Source organism: Haematobia irritans, chromosome 2, assembly GCF_050003625.1.
Source record: "Haematobia irritans isolate KBUSLIRL chromosome 2, ASM5000362v1, whole genome shotgun sequence".
In the NCBI taxonomy this organism is placed as follows: Eukaryota; Metazoa; Arthropoda; class Insecta; order Diptera; family Muscidae; genus Haematobia; species Haematobia irritans.
The window spans coordinates 219643173-219659831 of NC_134398.1; the positions used below are offsets into that span (position 1 = coordinate 219643173).

Sequence of the window (16659 nt, forward strand, 5' to 3'; positions counted from 1 at the left end):
TCGGGGGGGAAATCGAAAACCGGAAGCCGCTGAGACGACCAAAAGAGTTGCCGGTAGTTTCAAGCGAAACCCTAACCTCTCTCTCCGAGATGCCGCAAATAAGCTGGGTGTATCGTCTACAACCGTGCATCGAGCCAAAAAACGAGCCGGACTATCGACTTACAAGAAGGTAGTGACTCCAAATCGCGATGATAAACAAAATACGACGGCCAAAGCGCGATCCCGTAGGGTGTACACGACGATGCTGACGAAGTTTGACTGCGTGGTAATGGACGACGAAACCTACGTCAAAGCCGACTACAAGCAGCTTCCGGGACAGGAGTTTTATACGGCAAAAAGGAAGGGGAAAGGTAGCAGATATTTTCAAGCACATAAAACTGTCAAAGTTCGCAAAGAAATATCTAGTTTGGCAAGCCATCTGTACCTGTGGCTTGAAAAGCAGCATCTTCATAGCTTCCGGGACTGTCAACCAAGAAATTTACGTGAAAGAGTGTTTGAATAAACGTCTGCTGCCTTTCCTGAAGAACCACGGCTGTTACGTACTGTTTTGGCCGGATTTGGCATCTTGCCATTACGGTAAAAAGGCCATGGATTGGTACGCCGCCAACAACGTGCAGGTGGTTGCCAAGGACAAGAACTCTCCCAACACACCAGAGCTCCGCCCAATTGAGAAATACTGGGCTATTGTCAAGCGGAACCTAAAGAAGACCAAAAAAACTGCTAAGGACGAGCAGCAGTTCAAGGCAAACTGGCTTTCTGCGGCGAAGAAGGTGGACAAGGTGGCTGTACAAAATCTGATGGCAGGTGTCAAGCGGAACCTAAAGAAGACCAAAAAAACTGCTAAGGACGAGCAGCAGTTCAAGGCAAACTGGCTTTCTGCGGCGAAGAAGGTGGACAAAGTGGCTGTACAAAATCTGATGGCAGGTGTCAAGCGTGAGGCCCGGCAATTCGGATTTGGAAAAGCGAAAGCCTAACTGAATATTTTTCCTGAATTTTATACTAATTGAACTTGAAAAAGAAATTTAATTTGATTTTTTAAATAAACGATTTCACCGATTTACACGCGTTTTCCCTTGACCAAATTTTGACCGTATCACCCTTTACATGAAGTCAGGGAGTTTGGGGCAAATTAGACAAAGACTCCGAAGCTCATCTTTTACATACGGATGTTCATCTAATGACCTATGCGGACAATTGTTCCATAGTTGAATCAGGTAGAGACAGCTCCCTGCGCATAAGGACTTCATTGCTCCAGCAGGAATCTGAAACTTTGTGACGCAAACTCGACGGCACTCAGGAAATTGATATCCCCATGCACGTCCAGAGTATTTCCACATGCAAGAACTGCAGGTTGGGAACCACCATGGTGCAACAGTTAGTATGCCCGCCATGCATACACCCACGGAGTTCAATCCCAGTTTCGACTAAGCACCAATAAGTTTTTCAGCGGTGGACTATCGCCTCTTAGTAGTCAGCAGCATTACTGAGAGGCGATAGTCCATCGCTTTCTGAGTGTTTCAAAACCTCTCTAAGTAGTTTCACTGCAATTTGCAACGCAGTTCGGTCTCGGCTATAAACAAGAAATCCGTTGTCATTGAGCTTAAAATAGAAGCACTGTGTTATCACAATGGTCTAAGTGATCCTGAAATATCGGGCTGCCTAACCTAAGATTCTTGGTGTGACATGTGACAGTCTACTCCTCTCTGAAAATCCTTCGGAATTACTAACAAATTTGGGAGTACAAACGAGATCCTAAAAACTACTAAAAAAAACCGAAGAGTCAATTGGTCGTACTCTTATCGTTTCTGCGGCTTCCGTTTAAACTCCCAGCATTAGAGAGACCCAATAGAGAAATCTTCAAACGGTGCAGAATACTGCGGATAGCACTCCAAGACACCATCTGAAACATGAACCCAAAATGCTCTGGCAGAGGCAACTCCGTCACCTCCTTACCCACTAGCATCTGATAAAATGCATAGGTACAAACCAACCAAACCATGCCACATCCCGAAGGGCTTCATCCTAGGTTAAAGTGGCAGCCCGATTGCTTCCTAGACTATTGACCCAAGGCCGTCCTCTACGATTGCAGAAAAGACCTGTAATCGATTAATCACCTGATCGGAGATGACAGTGATGAGGGAATAAGAGCTTTATTGGAAACCGTGCACACGGCAGCGGTTGCCAAGGCAATGTCTTCCTAACGGTACGGTGTTCTACCATAAATGACTGCCAAAAAAGACCAGATCCTAGTTATCTTAGCTATTATCCGGTACCTCTTACTTCAGAACCCATCAACTTAATATTATTTGGCCAAGTTCTCGGCATTCGCGAGATATCGTTTTGAGTGTCCTAAAAATCCAACAGACCTGACATCTACTTCATTCTGGCCTCATCCTTTAGAGGCAGATCGCTTCCTTGAAGTGAATGTAGATGATTAGATGTCTAACCTAATGTAGTTGTTTTGTCTTTTCTCCTCTTCCCTGTATTTCTACAAAGGTAAACATCCTCGGGGCTACAACAGAAAAAATCTGAAGTTTAATTGCCGGAGATTTTTTTTTTTTTGCTGTTCAGTCGAATCTGATATTAGAACGCATAACTCTTTAAATGACAAGCGGGTATGGTACTCATTACACAAAGATCGGTTAGTAACTCTGGTTATGATATGTAATTCTCCCACACAAACTTTTGGGCGTCACGTCCTTAGTCATCACTGAAACTTTTAACTGATGTTCACATACGGAGTTAGTTACGCAGTTCAACTACTCTGGATTTGATATGAAATTCTTCCACTGACACTTTGGTCCACGACGTCCTTCGTTACCACTGAGACATTGAATTGATGATCAAACATGCAGATCAGGCCAACAGTTTAATACGACGGATTTGATTCCGCAGTTCAATCACTGACACTTCAGTTTCAATTCAACCAATTATATTTTAGTATGTAGTTCACGGATTAAAACATCGACCTACACTTTATATGAGTATATATTATTTATTACTTGGATCTACAACTCAAACACTCCATACTAAATTAAATCCCTGAGACTTAGGACATCAACGCCAAGATAAATTAATCAGTTCAATCTCGGATGATTTGAATCATCAGTTCAACCACTGATATTTCAGTTAACAGTTCAAAATGAGGACTGCAATCAGTTCTACTAGTGATACTATGACCAGTATTGCTTCGTTCTACGTTTTAGCTGCAGAAAAATTGAACCAGAAATTTGGACTTGCGAAAATCTGAACTCCCCTTTTACCTATCTTGGAGAAACTAATGAGCTAACCATAAAGTCTGGAAGAAGTTGTTCTTTAGCGTTCATTAGATACGCACAAGGCTGCTTGGTACAACTGAATTATCTAAATCCCCCTTCCCCAGATATTGATCAAAATTCCTCACCTTTCAACCGACTCAGTCCAACGGATTTTTTCCGAAGCCAGACCACCAATTAAACGATTGGCCAAATCAATGGTAAAGGCGGTCTTATCTGCTTCATCCTGACATTTTTGTTTCTTGGCCAAGGCCTGGTCATATTCCATTTGCAATACATTCAACTGTTCCTCCAATTCATTGAGACGATTATTGAGGGCCGTTAATTTATCTCGAGCATCGTTTAATTCCTGCTCGGCCTCCATTAAAGCCCGCTCCTTGGGTTCAACCACCAAGTAAACATCATAGAATTTATTGATGTTTATAACCCAAGAGCAGAGACCAGCAGCTGCCAAAGATTTAGCTTTTATCTTTTCCGGATCAAATTCCGGATCGGCCAGATAAGGTTGTAAAGCTTTTATAATATCGGGATGTATATGCTTTTTATCATAGTTCACCAGATTATCAAGGAATTTATCAACATTGCCCATTAGTTGACGGGAGGCTTTCCAGCTACGATCTTTTGGTAGTTTTCCCTTGGGGGCAAAGAGGACCAATACGGCTGCACAGACATTGACCACAGCATCGGGAGGAGATCCAAAGGACTTCAATTCAGTTAGATTGGTTTTATTCAAAGTATTCAAGGCTTCTTGGGCTGCCAATAGGGCTGGTTGGGCCTTCAGGAAATCCTCTTCACAGAGCTTAGCTTTGGCTGTAACATCCTCTTCGATTTGTCGGACATTTTTCTCTTCCTTCGAGGCAAAGGTCCTTTCTTTGGAAACCTTTTCGTTCTCTGAGCTAACAATTTTGATAAGATGATCGGCTTCTTCATTTTTGATTTTCAATTCAACTTCCTGGACTTTGAGAACTTCTTGTAGGCCATCCACCTCTTTGGAACAACTGGCCAGTTTGATGAGACCATTTTGCAAACGCATTCTACGATCTTGATTGGCCTGGACCTTCTCCTTCAGTAACTTGGTATAGAGACTTATGAGCTCCAAAAAGGATTTGGGTGTTGTATAGTTGTAGCGTTTATCATTGAGCAAATATACCTTGGAGATATCGTTGACGGTCTTATGGACATAGGCCATGAAACGTGATACCGGAGAGGCCAGAATCTTGGGTAGAACATCAATTTCCTCCAGAAAGCGAAAGGACACCGATTCCAAAGCCTCTTGAGGCCATTCATGGAACCAATCGATGGTTGTACAATTGACCAGAGAAGGAAAATTACGAGCCCTTACCCTCAATGTAGTACCCACGGGAGAGAAACACAATACCACTTTCAACGATCCACGAACCTTTTCTATGAAATATTTCCAGCAATTCTCTTTATTATCCATAATTCCCAATTGCTTCACTTCGTTGCGTACGGCATTGATAATATTCTCCACCTCATCATCGGGGAAGAGTTCATGAATATCTCCAGAGGCCAGTAGATCATTGACCAATACCAAAAATTGTTCTCTTGCCACTTCAGCATCGGTCATAAGGAAGCAACTTGAAGAGTTCTTCACTCCACATTTCATATAGAGTGACGCAATATTTGCCTTCAGATCATTGATGCCATAATCTTTGGTCAATTGGATTTGGAAGACATCCAATGAGGATATAAAAGCGGCCAATCGTGTCAACGATTGTTTACCCGAACCACCAACTCCAATTAGCAGAGCATAACCTCTAGAAGATTCCATTATACGACTGATGCGACAAACATGGGCCATAGCATCTTCGAAGAGTACCAAGTTCATGGCTCCCACAAAATCATTATAGCGTTCTTGAGCCTCTTCCAAGAGTTTGTTTAATCCAGGCCAATCCGTCACCGGCATATATTTGCTATCGGCCAATCCTTTGGCAAAATGACAATAGATATGAGGTTTACCAAAGACCACATCTTCACTGAATGCTTCGATTCCTTTGCGAACGGTCTCTTGCATGATTTTATTGAATGTGTTTATGTCGTTCTTATCCACCAATTTGTCACTATAGACTCGATTACATTCATGGACCCAGAGGCGTAGTAGCATATTTGGATTTGGACAGGTCTCGAAATTTGCATACAGCATTCCCTATAAAGAGAAAGAAAGAGGTTTCGGAGATTATCTTAAAAGTTGGAAGGGGCCAGAGTAATGATCACTGGAATAACGCTCAGAAAAAATACATCCGTAATTCAATGAAGTTCATGCCAATGAATTCCTCGCAAACATGGGATTTTCCACTAAAGATATAAGATCTAAGTCCTTTTCAGCGAAGTTTTTCATTCTATAAGTTCTTTTGAATTTCTTACTTACCGTGAATATATTGGAAATGTCTCTCAAATTGAAGTTATAATGAAATTTTACCGCCGTGGGTAAGAAGGTCGAGGCCACTTTCTGATGTAAATATATGGCCGCTTTGACTAAGGGCTCACAAAGACTGATTACAGGTCTACTGAATTTGTGTATGGGATTCTCCAAATGTTGCGACAAAATTGAATTCAGAATATGGAAAAGGGCATCAGAACTTGGTTGACTAAAAAAGGGGGGAATATTATTACACCCAGAGAAAGGTTTGGTTGAAATTCGATCACGACAATAAAAAGATAGTTGAGGCCCAATAGTTTTAGTTGTATGAACCATATGTCAGTTATTTCTTTTATTTAATATTTGGTATAACCAATAAAATATCAATATAATCAAATCCTAGTACTCACGACCAAATATTGGTCGTTATAAATCTATTAATGAAAATCAACTTTCATTCTGTTCCGTACTGTTGTGTTACCAGATTTATTTTTTAAAATTGTCTCGGAAACCGACAGAAAGTTTGTACTATAAAAAATTGGTTGTGATAACAAATTTGGTAGTTGTTAGTGGGACATGTTGCTGCAACATTTATTTGGAAAAAGTGTCATGTTTCGAATATTTATTGAAGGCAAGGAAAATTCCCAATAGTTTATTGCTTGAGAAAGTTGGGAAATTATGGAAAATCCAGGAGCTTGCGCACAGTTATGACCAACTTTATTAAAAGGATTGAAGGTGAATTCGTTAGATGGTCCTTCCTATACCAAAGGTAATGCTCATCAAAAAGTTAGTGTTAAAGCCAAACAGCCTAACTCTGACTTTGTGAGAGAGTCCAACTTTTAAGCAACGCCAAGATGATTAACGCTTTCGTACCTCAAGTTCGGACACCAATAAAGGCAAGGTAAAAGAATTATTCAAAACGTCTGTAATATGAACAAATTATTGAATTTCAGTTCACCCATCATGTAATGGCCGGTAAAAAACCGAAATTTGATAATAGGAACAGTCAACAAGACCACATTCTTTAGTTGGAGCAAATTATTCTAGAAAACACAAATATTTGCAAATGAAAATACAGGTAAGTGTTCGACGGGAGAAATTGTTATAAAATGTTCATGGTTCTTAGTTATAGGAACAACCCCAAAATTGGATCCTTGTTCCGAACTTCATTAGAATAGATGGAGAAATGCGACTTCTGTCTTACGAGAAACAAATATACGGCCAGCTAAAGCCAATCAACTCAGGATGTGAATCAAAACCGATGAGTGAATACAACCTGGAACCAAGAACTAATAATTCAAGTAGGCACGCAAATTGAAATTATTATCGTCTGACCAAAGAGTGGTACAGGGTACAAACCGTGGGTAAATTTATTTCAAGAATTATATAATTAGTTGCAAATAAACAATAAATATATTAACGAATAATTTATTGCATTTAATTTTTGGTGTAAAGTAAATTGTAAAATATTGGTTGTTCCAAAAATCTAACAAACTGCTATGCCAGACAATTGTTGGTTGTCCTAACTAACAACAAAATGGAATGGATGTGATACCCAATTTCAATTGGTTGTAGTAACAAATAATGTAGGTTAAATTCTGATAGTAGACGGAACCAAATAATTTGGTTGGCAAAAAAATTGGTTGCCACAACAAATTTGTTTTCTGTGTGTAGAAAACTCGTTAAACATGGCTATGGGTATATATAAATTTTGTCCAATTTTGTTTTCAAAATTTTGGAGGTGTTATCCAAAATTGCTTGGTTTTCTGTGTATTCTCTAACTCTCTAAAAAAAATGGTGCAGGTTTTGGAATCGGTGCAACCACTGCCATCTTCTAGGTCTTCGGGAAGTATCCAAAATACAGGGAGTGGTTGCATTCTTGGATGGTCTCTTTGCCATTTCGTTGATAAAGCGCTGGGATTCAATGGCACCATCCGTTGTGATTCCGGATCCAAACACAACAAATTGGCTTCTTTCATACATCTCAGTAGGTTAGGTTATGTGGCAGCCCGATGTATCAGGCTCACTTAGACTATTCAGTTCATTGTGATACCACATTGGTGAACTTCTCTCTTTATCACTGAGTGCTGCCCGATTCCGTGTTAAGCTCAATGACAAGGGACCTCCTTTTTATAGCCGAGTCCGAACGGCGTTCCAAATTGCAGTGAAACCACTTAGAGACATTTTGAAACCCTCAGAAATGTCACCAGCATTACTGAGGTGGGATAATCCAGCGCTGAAAAACTTTTTGGTGTTCGGTCGAAGCAGGAATCGAACCCACGACCTTGTGTATGCAAGGCGGGCATGCTAACCATTGCACCACGGTGGCTCCCTAACCTAGCCTAACCTATCCAAAATAAACTGGTCTTCTGTGTATTCTCTTTCTCCTAACCGTAGACAAAATCGAATTCGGTATATAACTCGATCACTGCTTTAAAGGAGCACCTGGTTTTGGAATCGGTGCAATCGCTGTAATCGTGCAAACCGTCTGGAAGTATTTCAATTCCAAGTAGTGGTTGAAAAAAATTCCCAAAAACTCATGGGTACGAGTATCAATTTTCTTCATAGGAATGTCATGTATGCCATCCAAACCGGAGGATTTCTTGGATGGTCTCTATCGAACTACAGTGAACGATCATTGTTTCATCCGTCGCGGTTTCGTTCATAAAAAAGGTCACGCCAAACATGTACCACAATATGGTTAGCATCTGATTCCTCAACAAGCCAAAGAGTTGTCATCCAAAATAGACAGGCCTCTGCGTATTCTCTAACTCTCTAAAAAATTAATGTTTCGCAAAGTTTCCCAATCACAGACAAAATAGAATTCGATTACTATTCTAAAGGAGTACCAGGTTTTGGAATCGGCTGTCATGTTCCAGGCCTTCGGAAACTGGGGTACCAATATTCTTCACAGAAATGGTAAACCAGAGAATTTCTTTGATGGCCTTTTTGACGGCGTGGTGAAAATGCCGGTGTGGTGGCAATGCGCTGCGGTTCAATATTTTTTTCAGTTGAACCACAGAATCCGATGCTTATATTTGACGTGAATTCGGATCCAATGGCAACAAAAGGCTTTCGTACATTAATCTCAGCAACGGCACTATTAATTCGTCCCTCAAAGCGGTTAAAGGGTGATACGGTCAAAATTTGGTAAATATAAACTTGACGTATTTCTTTCAATTTTGCATTTAAAAATCCTGAACACCCCTCATTTTGAAGGTGTGTGTGTGTAGAATGTTGCTCCTATTTTGATTTTGGAATTCACTCTTCAGTTGTCAAAATGCCGTCCAAGCAAGAAGAGCGGCGTATCAAAATTTTGCTCGCGCATCGCGAAAATCCGAGCTACTCGCACACAAAGCTGGCAAAATCGCTAAAAGTTGCCAAATCAACCGTTACAAATGTAATCAAAGTGTTTGGGGAACGTTTGTCGACAGCCAGGATGTCTGGATAGGGGGGAAATCGAAAACCGCTGAGACGACAACGAGAGTTGCCGGTAGTTTCAAGCGAAACCCTAACCTCTCTCTCCGAGATGCCGCAAATACGCTGGGTGTATAGTCTACAACCGTGCATCGAGCTAAAAAACGAGCCGGACTATCGACTTACAAGAAGGTAGTGACTCCAAATCGCGATTATAAACAAAATACGACGGCCAAATCGCGATCCCGGAGTCTGTACACGACGATGCTGACGAAGTTTGACTGCGTGGTAATGAACGACGAAACCTACGTCAAAGCCGACTACAAGCAGCTTCCGGGACAAGAGTTTTATACGGCAAAAGGAAGGGGAAAGGTAGCAGATTTTCAAGCACATAAAACTGTCAAAGTTCGCAAAGAAATATCTGGTTTGGCAAGTCATCTGTACCTGTGGCTTGAAATTTCATAGCTTCCGGGACTGTCAACCAAGAAATTTACGTGAAAGAGTGTTTGAATAAACGTCTGCTGCCTTTCCTGAAGAAACACGGTTGTTCCGTACTGTTTTGACCGGATTTGGCATCTTGCCATTATGGTAAAAAGGCCATGGAGTGGTATGCCGCCAACAACGTGCAGGTGGTTCCCAAGAACAAGAACCCTCCCAACACGCCAGAGCTCCGCCCAATTGAGAAATACTGGGCTATTGTCAAGCGGAAACTAAAGAAGACCAAAAAAACTGCTAAGGACGAGCAGCAGTTCAAAGCAAACTGGCTTTGTATGGCGAAAAAGGTGGACAAGGTGGCTGTACAAAATCTGATGGCAGGTGTAAAGCGTGAGGCCCGGCAATTCGGATTTGGAAAAGCGAAAGCCTAACTGAATATTTTTCCTGAATTTTATACTAATTGAACTTGAAAAAGAAATTTAATTTGATTTTTTAAATAAACGATTTCACCGATTTACACGCGTTTTCCCTTGACCAAATTTTGATCGTATCACCCTTTAGGAGACGATTCAAAAAAAGACCAATGAGGTTTCGCCTAAAATTGCTTGGTCTTCGTTTATTCTCTAACACAAGCGCAGACAAAATGTAAATCAGTCCATAACTAAAACATTGCTCTGGAGAAGCACCAGCCTTTGGAATCAGAGCAGCCATTGTCATCTTTTAGAATTTGGGGATGTATCCAAAATATATGCTGTGATTGAATAGAATCGCACAAAACTGGTGAATTTTGTACACACCAATGTAAGGTATACCATACAAATCTGAGGGTTTCTTAGGTTAGATATAGGGCAGCCCCATATTTCACACTCACTTAGACTATTCAGTCCATTGTGATACCGCAGTGGTGATACTGAGTGCTGCCCGATTCGATGTTAAGCTCAACGACTTTTTATACCTGAGTCCGAACGGCGTTCCACATTGCTGTGAAACCACTTAGAGAAGCTTTGAAACACTCCGAAAATGTCACCAGCATCACTGAGAGGGTATAATGCACCGCAGAAAAACTTGTGTGTATGGTCGGAACTGTGTTTGACAGACGGGCATGCTAACCACTTCACCACGGTTTTTCTTGATTGGTTGGTTTGCCCTGGAGTTTAAAAAATTTTCCATATCTCTATTAGCCGTGAATTCGTCTCCAAAGGTGTCAGCAGTTTCTCGTACATGAATCTCCGCAATGAGAACTACGAATACGTCCCTCAGACGTCTTATCATCAGAGTCAACAATAGCACAAGGAGATGATGCAAACCAGCCAGCAACAGTTTCGGCTTTTACAGCATCAGAGCTACTTCGCTAACCATGGGAACGTACAGGATTCCTTGACGCCAAATCGGCGACCCTTTTAACCTGTTTGACTCTGATGCTCTCTAAAAAACGTACGACTGCCCCTAATGTGAAATTGCAAGTTTGATTAATCGACCGAGCTCTGAAACCGTTGCTCATATTATGTCTTCTCGGATCTGCGTACTGCGAAGGGTTCTGCAGAATCGCCTTTGTTGACGAAGTGATAGTCAGATTGGGACCTATCCCAACGGAACTCCTAAATCGCTCCGAACTAGGGATGCCTTCCTGGATCTGCAATTCCGCGAAGCATTTTGCAGATTTAAGAGTCGGGTTAGGACCTGTCCCAAACGGAACTCCTAATATGTCCCTCTAAGGGCTTAGCATCAGAGCCAACAACATACCAAAGAAGGGTCTCAAGAAGGTCAGCAAAAACATCTGCTTTTCCAATATCAATGCTAATTCGCATACGGTTCTCCGAAGGAATCTGCAGAATCACCTTCGCTCCCGAATTAAGAGTGAGGACTTGTTCCAAAGGCCCTGGGTACGAATTCCTCAATGGTATCTCGAAAAACGGTATCCATGAACTCCTATGGATGTCTTCCTGGATCTGCAATTCTGTGAAGCGTTTTGCAGAATTAAGAGTCGGATTAGGACCCAACGGAATTCCTAACATGTCTCTCTAAGGGCTTAGCATCGGAGTCAAAAATAGACCACGAAGGTGCCTCAAGAAACAACAACCACTGCTTTTCCAGTATCAGACCTAAATCGCATACCATTCTGCTAAGGCATCTGGAGAATCACCTTCGTTCCCGAATCAAGAATGATGTTAGGACCTGTTCCAACAAACTCGGGCACGGATTCCTCAATTGTATTTCGAAAAACAGTACCCATGAACTCCTATGTCGCTCCGAACAACGGATGTCTTCCCGCATCTGCAATTCTGCGAAGCGTTTTGCATAATAAAGAGTCGGATTAGGACCCAACGGAATTCCTAACATGTCTCTCTAAGGGCTTAGCATCGGAGTCAACAACAGACCACGAAGGTGTCTCAAGAAACAACAAGCACTGCTTTTCCAGTATCAAAGCTAAATCGCATGCAATTCTGGAAACGCATCTGTAGAATCGCCTTCGTTCCCGAATTAGGGGTGGGGTTAGGACTAGTCCCAACGGCCCTGAGTAAGGATTCCTCAATGGTATCTCGACAAATGGTACCCATGAACTTCTATGTCGATCCGAACAAAGGATGTCTTCCCACATCTGCAATTCTGCGAAGCGGTTTGCAGAATAAAGAGTCGGATTAGGACCCAACGGAATTCCTAACATGTCTGTCTAAGGGCTTAGAATCGGAGTCAACAACAGACCACGAAGGTGTCTCAAGAAACAACAACCACTGCAAAGCTAAATCGCATACGATTCTGGGAAGGCGTTTGTAGAATCGCCTTCGTTCCCGAATTAGGTGTGGGGTTAGGACTAGTCCCAACGGCCCTGAGTAAGGATTCCTCAATGGTATCTCGAAAAATGGTACTCATGTCCTATATGTAGCGATGTACGTCATCTGTAGAGAAATCTTGTCTCTCATCCTATAAAGTGTGGTGGTTTTTGTGGTCCAAAACGGCACTTTATCAAATAAAATAAATGTGATCAAGCAACAAAGTTATTGGAACATGGATTATAGGAATACATGGGCATCATATGACGAAGTGACACTCAGTATATTTGCTTATATATTTTGCTTATATATTCCACATCTATGGAGAACCTGGACCAAAACAATTATTTATATACTTTTTACTTACTTGACAGCAAATGAACAAAAGTGACGCTGTAGCCTTGGATTTATGGTAAATGAACCTGCCGAGGGATTCATACAAGAGACAAATTGACAATTGTGAATGTCACGCAAGGTCATCTTTACCCGGTCATACCAATGATGATAATCCATGAATTGACGTATCAATGTGTGGGGTTGGACCGTACCATATTTATCTACCTCTGGCATATTCATGTCATCAACAAAATACAACATTCGTTTATTACCCTGAGGGCCATAATTGCGGCCGGCTTTTTTCTCCAAAGGTTTCTCCAGTATACGCTGAAGCATTTCCGAAGTTGTGTAAAAATTAAACGGGACATTGGTCACAGCATATTTCTCAGTGGGTAAGCTATTCAATTTGGAATTCATGATAATGGTCTTTCCAGAACCAGGAGCTCCAATTAGCATAATAGGATAATTATCTTGTATGAGAACATCCATGAAATAACGTAGTCGTGTGGTCTCTGAAGTGTGTACGAGGTTGGCTTGTAGCGGGACATCGGGATCTAATTCAAAGGAGGGAACCAAATCGGTCCAAGGACGAAATTTTTTCGTTTCATGATCAACATAAAATGAGAAAATATTGCCCGAATCTGGAAACTTGACCGCCTTGAATTCATTCATAAACCATTTGCTGAACTCGTTTCGCCAATCGATGATTTGATCTTGGAAAAGCGTGGAACCGAAACCCCAGACCACACAGAATACAAAATAAATTTCATACCAATCTTTGGGACAATCCGCTGGAACATTCTGAGGTGTCAGTAGGCTTCCCAACAAGAAACAGGTCATTTGCAACATGGCTATATCTGATATGGGCGTAATACGTTTAAATCGCACCCGGAAGGCATCCAACATGGGTGGAACATATTTGTCGAAGAGCACATTAAGGGTAGCCACTTCCGACTGATTGGAGCGTGTATTCAGCCACGACAATATGAAGGGAGTCCATCCCAGATCCTGGGGATTAATGTAGAGAATACCAGCCCGTGATACTGTGGCTGGTGTAGCCGATTTCAAGTTGGCAATTTCGAATAGCAATCGCATTTCTTTGGTCAACGCAATGCGTTCATTACTGGCCAAAGTCAAGACCTTATTGTCATCCATTACAGTATTCAAACTTTCTATCCACATGGGATCTATATCACCATCCAGGACAATCCATTTTGGCCCGGTCCCCCCTAAATTGGCTTGATCACGCATTGTTATGGAGAATAGACCATCCTTCCATTCACGAGTTGCTTGATTTACCACCCCGAAAAGTTCATCATTTGTAACTGCCTTGGGATTTATGTCATTATAGTGAGGCTTTCGTTTCTGATTGGCATAGGTCCTATTCAACGTTTTCCATACTTCCGATTTACCGGTCCCAGCAAATCCTATAACAAAAACTGAATGACGTACAGCGAACAATTCTTCAAGTTGCACAATTTTCAAAACAAAACCATCATCGGGTTGTAGTTTTAGGTCAAGAGCTGATTTCTTGATGATGGCTTCAAATTCTAGGTTACGTTTTCGTGGAACATCCAAAGCTGGGAAGAGATCTCCAATAAGACCCATAAACACAGGGAGATCATCGGTGACAATTTTGGGAATATTGAAATCACGTAAAGCTCTCATCAGTACTTGATCTTCAGGACGATGACGATCATCGCGCTAGAAGAACGGAAGGAAGGCAAATAGTGATTAGTGAAGTCAATCCTTAGTAAGGGAGGTGAGAGAGGCATCCGTACTGTTCCTGGCCATGTGGAGGATTGAGACTGATGTTGAAGCTCTGTGTAGGAAATTTACGTACATGCAATCTTGAAGCGACTAGAGGAAAATTTTAATGGGACTGAGCTCAGTTACGTAGGCATCCTCCCGCAAGGATACCCTATAGATAGGCGCTCTAAGGGGAGTGATGCCCCCGTTGACACCCTAATCAAACACGGTATAATAGTATTGACAAGGAATCACGAATACGGACTATGATTTGAACTATGGATCGGAATAGAAGCAACGGGCCGTCAGTTGCGGCATTCTGTTACCTGAATACCTGGGAGTGAAATGGTTATGGCTTTCAGGCTAATGGCTTTCAAGCTCTGGCAGGGCTTGTAGAACGCTCTGTGTCATATGACTATTAAATTGGCATTGCAGGTTCTGTTGATACGACATCCAGATTAGTGTCTGACCTGGGTCTGACTTCAAGTACCCTTAGGTTAGGTTAGGTGGCAGTTAGATGTATCAGGCTTACTTACGACTATTCAGTCCATTGTGATACCACATTGGTGAACTTCTCCCTTATCGCTGTGTGCTGCCCGATTCCATGTTAAGCTCAATGACAAGGGACCTCCTTTTTATAGCCGAGTCCGAACGGCGTTCCACATTGCAGTGAAACCACTGAGAGACGCTTTGAAAACCCTCAGAAATGTCACCAGCATTACTGAGGTGGGATAATCCACCGCTGAAAAACTTTTTGGTATTCGGTCGAAGCAGGAATCGAACCCACGACTTTGTGTATGCAAGGCGGGCATGCTAACCATTGCACCACGGTGGCTCCCTCAAGTACTGTGGTGAACTTCTCTCTTATTTTAGTGCTGCCCGATTCCATGTTAAGCTCAATGACAAGCTACCTCCTTTTTATAGCCGAGTCCGAACGGCGTTCCACATTGCAGTGAAACCACTGAGAGAAGCTTTGAAAACCCTCAGAATTGTCACCAGCATTACTGAGGTGGGATAATCCACCGCTGAAAAACTGTTTCGTGTTCGGTCGAAGCAGGAATGGAACCCTCGGCCTTGTGTATGCAAGGCGGGCATGCTAACCATTGCACCACGGTGGCTCCCTCAAGTACCCTTAAACACTTGTGTCAGCCCTCGCGATGACCTCACTGCTTGCATTGGGACCCTCGGGGTCACGCCATAAGGTCTTATGTCAACCCTCACGGGAGGACCTCACTGCTTGCATAGGGACCCTCGGACACAGATAACGGCTCCAAATTGGGACCGATACCGAATGAATACTCCGACAAACAACTGACGGAAGAGTAGCAGATAAGGAGCTAGTTTCAATCTTTGGAAGCAGCTCTAGGATAATGCGATACCAGCTAATGAATTTGAAGCTGGTATAGATACAACACGTAGGATTAGAGTAATCCCAATTGTGGCATTCCGTTACCTGTGTACCTGGGATTGACATCTCATGGAAAGAAATTTCAGGCTAATTTCATAACTGTTCCGTTAAACCCATGGCAGGGCTTGACGAACTCTGTGTCACATAACCATTAAGTTGACATTAGTGGCTAACCTGGGTCTTACCACAAGTACCCACTGCTTGCATGGGGACCCTTGGAGTCACTCCAAATGGCAACTAAGTTATCGGATATTGATAACGGATCCAAGTTGGGATCAATACCGAATGAATACTCCGACAAAGAATACAACTGATAAGAGAGTAAACGATAGGGAGCTAATTCCAATCTTTAGAAGCAGCTCTAGGATAATGCGATACCTGTTAATGGAGGAGAGTCTGGTAGAGTTACCTCATCATTAGGTAATTGTACAACTACCCCCGTCCCGTTGAATCCGTGGCAGTGTTTCGAGAACGATCTGTTTCACATAACCATTATATAGGCTTTGTAGGTTCTGACCTGTGTCCGATCACAAGTACCCATAAGGTTTTATATCAACCATCGCAGAGACTTCACTGCTTGAATAGGGATCCTCGGAGTCACTCCAAATGGCATAGCGAATAAATACTCCGACAAACAATACAACAGAAAGGAGAGTAGGGGACACGGAGCTAGCGTCAATCTTTGAAAGCACATCTGTGATAAATCGACGCCTGCTAATGAAGGATAACTGTTATAGATACACCACGCGGGATTATAGTAGATCCCAATCCCAAAGAACCCGAAACTACGAGCAATTCAAAGGAATACGGAAATGATCCCCAGTCGATGAGAAATTTCTAAAATCACATAGGGGAAATTCTCTCATGTGAACAAGGGCTTCGTAGTGC

At 42.2% G+C, this 16659-nt stretch overlaps 1 protein-coding gene across 1 annotated transcript in view; it reads right to left on the reverse strand.

Moving 5' to 3' along the window:
- Positions 1–16659, reverse strand: part of kl-5 (male fertility factor kl5) — a 55076-nt gene that overhangs the window by 9935 nt on the left and 28482 nt on the right. Inside the window, exons 16-18 of the mRNA XM_075297469.1 lie at positions 12646–14318; positions 5665–5884; positions 3404–5442 (exon numbers count right to left, since the gene is read on the reverse strand). Coding sequence (XP_075153584.1) covers positions 3404–5442; positions 5665–5884; positions 12646–14318 — 3932 coding nt within the window. The remainder of the gene's footprint in view (positions 1–3403; positions 5443–5664; positions 5885–12645; positions 14319–16659) is intronic.